The sequence below is a fragment of the Hyperoodon ampullatus genome (genome assembly GCF_949752795.1).
Source record: "Hyperoodon ampullatus genome assembly, chromosome: 18".
NCBI lineage: Eukaryota > Metazoa > Chordata > Mammalia > Artiodactyla > Ziphiidae > Hyperoodon > Hyperoodon ampullatus.
The window spans coordinates 49,074,611-49,081,222 of NC_136931.1; the positions used below are offsets into that span (position 1 = coordinate 49,074,611).

Sequence of the window (6,612 nt, forward strand, 5' to 3'; positions counted from 1 at the left end):
TTCCTGGCTCAGCCCCAATGTCAAGCTCTCCTCCCACTAGTTCAGAGTCCTCTGATATGAGTACCCATTTCACACAAACTCCTATGCATCCTTCAAAGCCCTGCCTAAATGTCACTTTCTTCAGGAAGCACTCCTAGATTTCTTCACCACCCCAAGAGTGAACAGCTCCTCCCACTCCGTGGGCTCCCAAGTATCTTGGACCATGCAGCACACTTTGCTCGAATCCCCTGCCCACAGGCCCTTCTTCCCCACCACTGTGTGAGCACCTTGATGCCAGAGACTATCTTCTGCCATCTTTGTGGCCTCAATGCTAATGGCCAGGGTAAGCATACAATAGGTGCCCAATAAAATCTATGGAGAGGATGAATGGTTTGTTCCCAGTGCACTGTGGTCACATCAGGCACATTCAGTCCTGTGCATCTCCTGTGGCCCAGGGACCACAGGTGGTCCTCCCTACAGGAGCCCCCCTGTGCCACCCACACACTGAGGCCCTGCTGGCTGGGACTGGGCCAAGGCTGGGGGAGGTGAGGAGAGGATGTGAGTCCCAGGCGTGCAAGGTCAGCAGAGCCTGTTCTCATGCTCCCTGGCTGAGAGATTCTTCATCTGCTCGGGCCAGCTGCGGGTGCTGGGACATGAGGAGACGCAGCAGGAGAGAGGGAGGTGCGGGGAGGAGCTCAGGGAAGCCCACAGTAACCAGGGAGAAGAAAAACAGGCACGCAGTGTCATTGTTACAGAACCATTAAATACAACTTATAAACAAGCCAGGATGGCATTGCGGGGAGATGGAGGGGGTCACAGAGGCCAGAGAGGGTCAGGGCCGCGCGGCCAGGGCTCGGTCCTGGAGGGGGCTCAGGCTGCCGTCACCAGAGGGGCTGGGCTGGCGGAGGCCTGGCTGCTTGTGGAGGCCTCGCAGCTTCACCAGCAGCTCCTGGACGAAGTCCTGAGGACAAGGCGAGGGTGCTGAGAACACGGGAGGGGTGGGGGCACCCCCTGCCCAGCCCAGCCCTTCTGACCTGGGCCCTTCTATTTCCTGCTTCCTGGTCAGTGAGAGGGGAAGGAGGTGGAGTTAAGGAGGGGTAGAGGCTACAGATGGAGAAGAACATGCGGGGGTGGGGGGGAACAGGGAGAGAGAGAGATGGAGAGAGACAGGGACCCGTAGACAGAAACCACGACATAGATGCAGAGACAGAGAGAGATGCAGAGATAGAGACAAAGGGAGAAACGAAGGGACAGAGAAAGAAACAGAGCCACAGAGAGACATGGAGATACTTCTCGAGCCAAGAGATTATCAGGAGAGTCCCCAGGGACAGAGGCCTAAGCTGGCTCCAGGGCAGACAGACACACAATGACGTTTGTCGCTCTGGCAGCCCAGAGCTGGTTAGAGAAACATGAATATTTTTCCCTTTTAAAGCAGAGAAGGAAGTGGGAGGGGCTAGGCCGCTCAGGGCCTGGAAGGATGGGGGGGGGCCCTGAGAGGTGGGGAAGGGAGCCCCAGGGCGGTGGAGGCAGTAACAAGGGAGAGAGGCGGAGGGAGGTGAGCGGGCAGACAGAGCGCAGCAGTGGCAGAAATAGGAGACAGATGGGGCAGCATGTCAGCAGGGAGGCGATGATGGAGCCCCCGGGGGCAGATGGGAAGAGAGGGGACAGGAGCGAGGAAGACAAAAGACGCCACTGGAGATGAGAAAACGGCCATGGGAGAGGCAGGGCTCCCAGAGTTCCCTCTGCTGGTCCTAGGCACAGCCGGCTTCTTCCCTCCTCCCCGGAGACCGCCCCCCAGCCCCCAGTCAAGGTGCAGGGGGCACAACAGGGCCTGGAATGGGGGATGGAAAACTCACCTCTGTGGGGTTTGTGCACGACTTTAGGAGTCCCTAAACAACCCCCCACAAAAAGAAAAGAAAATAGTAAATGACTAAAACATATGCCCCGCCAGCCCCTTCCATTTCCCAAGCAAGCCCCAAGGCAGCAAGACAAATGGCAGTCAGACTCCAGGTGGACTTCCCATGTGGCTTCAGGGGACGCACAAGGCCCGAGCGTCTTATACAGCAACTGGGGGCAGAGTTGAGTCAAGAAACTCAGCACCAGGACCAGCGCTAGATCCAGAGAGGGCCAGAACGGCACACAGCATTTCCTGCCTCTAGGAGATCACAGGCCGGAAGAGCGAGGACACTGCGGCCAGGCTGCCTGGCTCTGACTCCCAGATATGCGCCTTCTCAGCTATGTGACCCTGGGCAAGTGATCAGATCTCGCTGGGCCTCATTTTCCTCAAGTGGAAAGCAGAGATAATAATAGTGATAATAGTGAAACGAGATAATAAACCCTTAAGAGGGTTTTGTGGAGATTAAATGAGTTACTGAGTGTAAAGCAATTGAAACGGTGCCTGGCACTTAGGAAGTACTCAAGAAACACATTAACTATTGATATGATTTGAAGGAAGGTGCAGGGTAGGGGGCTGGGGGCGGCTTCCCCTTCCGGCTACCTGGATTTTCCGGCTTCTCTCCTCTTCACTCTCTAATTCCAACAATTCATCGATGTTGACCTCATCGGGCATGTCTGCCTCCTAAAAGGCGGAGAGGGAGGGGCGTCAGGGTCCCTTTCCCCTCCCTCCCCCGCCTTTGTCCAGGTCCCTGGAGGAGCCCCGGAGGCCCCGGGGCCCAGCTGGCGGGTTCTGGAGCAATAATGTGGCAGTCAGGGACAGCACCGCCAAGGCGGGACATCTGGGTGTTGGGGGGAGGGGTGACAGATGGGTTGACAGAGGCCCGGGAGCCTGTACCATCTCGGATGCTGGCCCCTGGGCCTCGGGAGTCTTGGGCCTGGCACGGGTCTCTTGCCTTGGCCCTTATTCCCACAGCGGGAAACGGGCCTGGTGGAGTCTTGGAATGCCAGATTCTGGGATTCAGGAGAGGCGCTGGCTCTGCCCTTTCAAGGAAAAGTTTAAGCGCTAGGTGCAGGGGAGGGAAGCTGGCAGGCTAGAGCCTGCTGGGGGTGGCCCCGTGCCCCAGGGCACCCAAGCGGGGAGGGCTTGGGTCAGCCCCCAGGGCCAAAGCGCAACCCTCAGGTCCAGGAAGCCCCCCAAGGTGGGTGGGAGAGATAAGCCACAAGCCCAACTTTGAGCAGCCAAGAGGGGGACGCTTGGATGGCCTCTTGGGGCAAAGGGCAAATGCAGGCTGGCTCAGTAACCCTGTGGGGGGCAGAACCCAGCTGTCTGAGCAAAGAGATCCCAGAGGCTACAGAGTTTTGCCTCCCCTATGCAAAGCCTTGCTGACTCCATTGTGGGCTTCAGGCCTGGGAGGTCAGGGGATTGTGTGTGGCATGGAGTGTCTGTAAGTGTGTTACCTGCCTGTGTGAGTCTCTGTGTGTGAGCCAGAGCCTGATGCCAAGGCGCCAGGGCCGGCACGAGGGTGCAGAGGTGTGTGACATCGTGCGCGACCTGTGCAGGGGCCTATGGTCCTACGGGTGGGCAGTGGGCAACTCTGGCTTAGCTGTGTTTGTCTCACCGTCATGCGTCACTGTAGCATATGCTGATCTGTAAGTGACCACAGCTTGTGTCCCTGAGAGTCTGGCTAGCTGTAGTGCCCACTGTCGGAGGCCGACCTCAGAGGATGCCACCTACCACCAGCAACTGTCCACCTGTGTGAGCCCACATGTGTCTGAGAACAGAGGGCCCTCGTGTCACTGCGAGGAGCCATGGCTTCTCCCACCTTCGCACTGTGCTGCAGAGCATCTGTCGTCCTGTGTGTTTGTGTACCTGTGACCATGCTCCACAGCATGTGTGTGTTGTACAAAATGTGACTTCAGGCAGAGACCCGAGTGAGATGTCGTGTCTGTCTGTAGCCCATGAGACAGCATAGGAGGCCATAGCTTGTGCCCTGTGTGTCCACCGGCAGCTGCAGTTTCTGCCATTGTATGTCTGGAGGTGCCCATAGCTTACGTGGTTTTCTGTCTGGGTGTAGCCATAATTTCTGTTATTTTATGCCTGCACGTGGCTGCAGCATCTATCATTGCGTTTGCACGTGATTATCGTTTTTTGCCTTTAGGAGATAATGGATGGTCGTTACTTGAATCACTGGGTGTCCGGGGGTAGCTGTTGTAACTTGTACCATCTGCGAGTTGCTACAGCCTGTGCTGTGTGTATCTATGAACAGCTGTAACTGGAGTCCTTTTGTGTGGGTGTAGTTGTTGTGTTGTGTCTGCATATGGCTGTGGCCTGTGCTGTTGTGACTGTGAGAGCCTGTGGCTGTAGCATAGGTTGATCCGTAAGCGACCCCAGCTTGTGTCCTTGAGAGTCTGTGCATGGCTGTTGCTTCTGTCACGGTGTCTGCGAGTGGCCATAGCTCGTCACTGTGCACGTCTGTGAATGCTGATGCTTCCTTTGCTGTGCAGCTCCGTGTGGTTGTATCTCCCCTGCCACCATGTATGTTTGGCTTTAAGACATCCCCCTCCCCCCACCCTTTCTCCAGATATGGCCACTCCAGCTCCCCAAGTTTGCCTCCTCACCTCCCATACGCTAAACCCCTGGTGCTCTCCTGGTGTTTGGACACAAGTGTCTGTCTGTGTGCACAAGCAGAGGGCCATGGAGGGTGGACGGTGAAGCCCATGAGTCCAGGAGCGTGCGTCCTAACGTGCGAACGAGGCTGCACCAGCGCGCACCAGCGAGCACAAGCAACCAGAGGCCTTCAAGGCGTAGGGAGTCCGGGCTCGGGGTCTATCGGTCCGGGACTCCCCCTGCAACCCCACCTCTCCCCGTCTCACCCTGCCGCAATACAGCTCCTCCAAGCGCCCGTCGATCCACTTCTCCACGTCCAGCCGCCGCTGCAGCTCCCGCCGGTCATACTTGACGGTGACACGCGCGTGTCGCTTCTGCAGCCCCCCGGGGCTGCCTCCCGGTCCCCGGGCCCGCGATGGAGCCTGCAGCTTGCTCAGCACCCGCCTGCCCAGCCGCTGAGCTGCCATCGCGGTCCTGGCCCCGGCCCCGGCGCCGCGCTGTGAGCTTTCGCCTGACGGCCAGGGGGCCTCTTACGGGCCGGGGCGGGGCCGACCGGGGGCGGGGGCTCGGACTCGCAGGGGGGCCGGCCCCGCCCCGGCTGCCGCGGGCCTCAGTTTCCCTGCCTGCAAAGCGAGGACTGGCCGCTGCGCCGGCGTGAAGCCCGCGGCCGTGCCTGGCTCAGGTATGGGCGGGATCCGGGAGCCCCCGGCCCGATCGGGCGACAGGGGTTCCCGGGGCCTGGATCCGGGGGAGGCGGGTCCGGGATGGGCTCTAGGGGACCCGGCCTGTCTGCGCCCTCTGGCGGTTGCCAGGGACAGTGCACGAGCCCCTGTGCTACCTACTCTCTTTGCAAGGGAAGGTCAAGCCATAGTACTCAACGGTACATCATTTGTTCCTTCTTTCATTTATTCACTCATCCATGCATTCATTCATTCATATTCACTCACTCTACTCAACAAATATTCATTTGACATCATGACATCTGGGCTGTAAACTCCCCCCCCCCCCCATATCAGACTCCTCATGCCAGATAGCATCCAGGGGTTCTCTGTCCCTCTGGTCATCACCAGGCTGCCCCTCCTGAACGTCCCTAGGCACTGGAGATAGAGCAGTGAACCAAACAGACAAGCCCAGTCCTCATGGAGTCGGCGGCATTCTTGCGGTGGAGGCAGGCAGTGACATAATAAGTAAGTACAGTATATTATACAGTTTATTAGAATATGATTAGTTCTATGGAGAAATATGAAGCAGAAAATGAGAAATAGAGTGAGGGTGGGGTTACAGTTTTAGCCAGGGTAACCAGAGAAATCTCTTACCTCACAAGTCTTCCCACTTTAATTGAAAGCAGCAAGAATAACACTTCAAAACTTAAATGAAACTTAAATTTGGCCATGTCCCTCCCCTGCTTAAGGCTATCTGTAACTAGGCAATAGTTTCTTAAATATGACATCAAAACCAAAGCAACAAAAGAAAAAAGAATAGGATAATTGGACATCATCAAAATTTAAAGCTTTCATTTTAAAGAACATCATCAAGAAAGTGAAGAGACAACCCACAGAATGAGGGGAAAACATTGCAAATCATATATCTGATAAGGTACTTGTATCTAAAATAAATAAAGTCGTGTAATTCAATAATAAGATGACCCAATTTAAAAACAGACAAAGGATCTTAATAGACATTTCTCTAAAAAAGACATACAAAGCCAATAAGTACATGAAAAGATGCTCAACATCATTAGTTATCAGGAAATTGAAAATCAAAATGACAATGAAATACCACTTCACACCCAGTAGGATGGCTATAATTTTTTTTTAATGGAAAATATCAAGTGAGCGTTGGCAAGAATGTGGAGGAAGCAGAACCCTCGTACATTGAGGTGGGAATGTAAAATGGTGTAGCCACTTTGGAAAAGCCTGCCAGTTCCTTAAAAGGTTAAACTTAGAGTTACCATATGATCAAGTAATTCCATTCTTAGGTACATACCAGAGAATTGAAAACATACGCTCACACAAAAATTTGTACATGAATGTTCATAGCAGCCAATAGGTGGAAACAACCCAGCTCATCAACTGAAGAATGGATAAATAAAATGTGGTATATCCATATGATGGAGTGTTATTTGGCAA

The 6,612-nt window shown here is 55.0% G+C and overlaps 1 protein-coding gene across 2 annotated transcripts; it reads right to left on the bottom strand.

Annotated features, from left to right (window-relative positions):
* Positions 1–735: 735 nt before the first annotated feature.
* PPP1R14A (protein phosphatase 1 regulatory inhibitor subunit 14A) lies at positions 736–4,968 on the bottom strand. Of its 2 annotated transcripts, XM_079723914.1 has the most exons (4): positions 4,750–4,968; positions 2,477–2,557; positions 1,836–1,868; positions 736–940 (listed from the first exon to the last, which is right to left on the bottom strand). In XM_079723914.1, exons 1-4 carry the CDS (start codon positions 4,948–4,950, stop codon positions 812–814), a joined length of 444 nt encoding a protein of 147 aa, XP_079580040.1. In that variant the 5' UTR covers positions 4,951–4,968; the 3' UTR covers positions 736–811. The 2 variants fall into 2 exon arrangements, with proteins under 2 accessions (XP_079580040.1, XP_079580041.1); XM_079723915.1 differs by lacking the exon at positions 1,836–1,868.
* Positions 4,969–6,612: the final 1,644 nt, after the last annotated feature.

Coding starts and splice junctions, on each gene's coding strand:
- PPP1R14A (XM_079723914.1), bottom strand. CDS start 4,950: ATGGCAGCTCAGCGGCTGGGCAGGCGGGTGCTGAGCAAGCTGCAGGCT. Junction 1,869..2,476: donor AGAGAAGCCGGAAAATCCAG/GTAGCCGGAAGG, acceptor GGGGTTGTTTAG/GGACTCCTAAAGTCGTGCAC. Junction 941..1,835: donor CGTGCACAAACCCCACAGAG/GTGAGTTTTCCA, acceptor CCTTGTCCTCAG/GACTTCGTCCAGGAGCTGCT.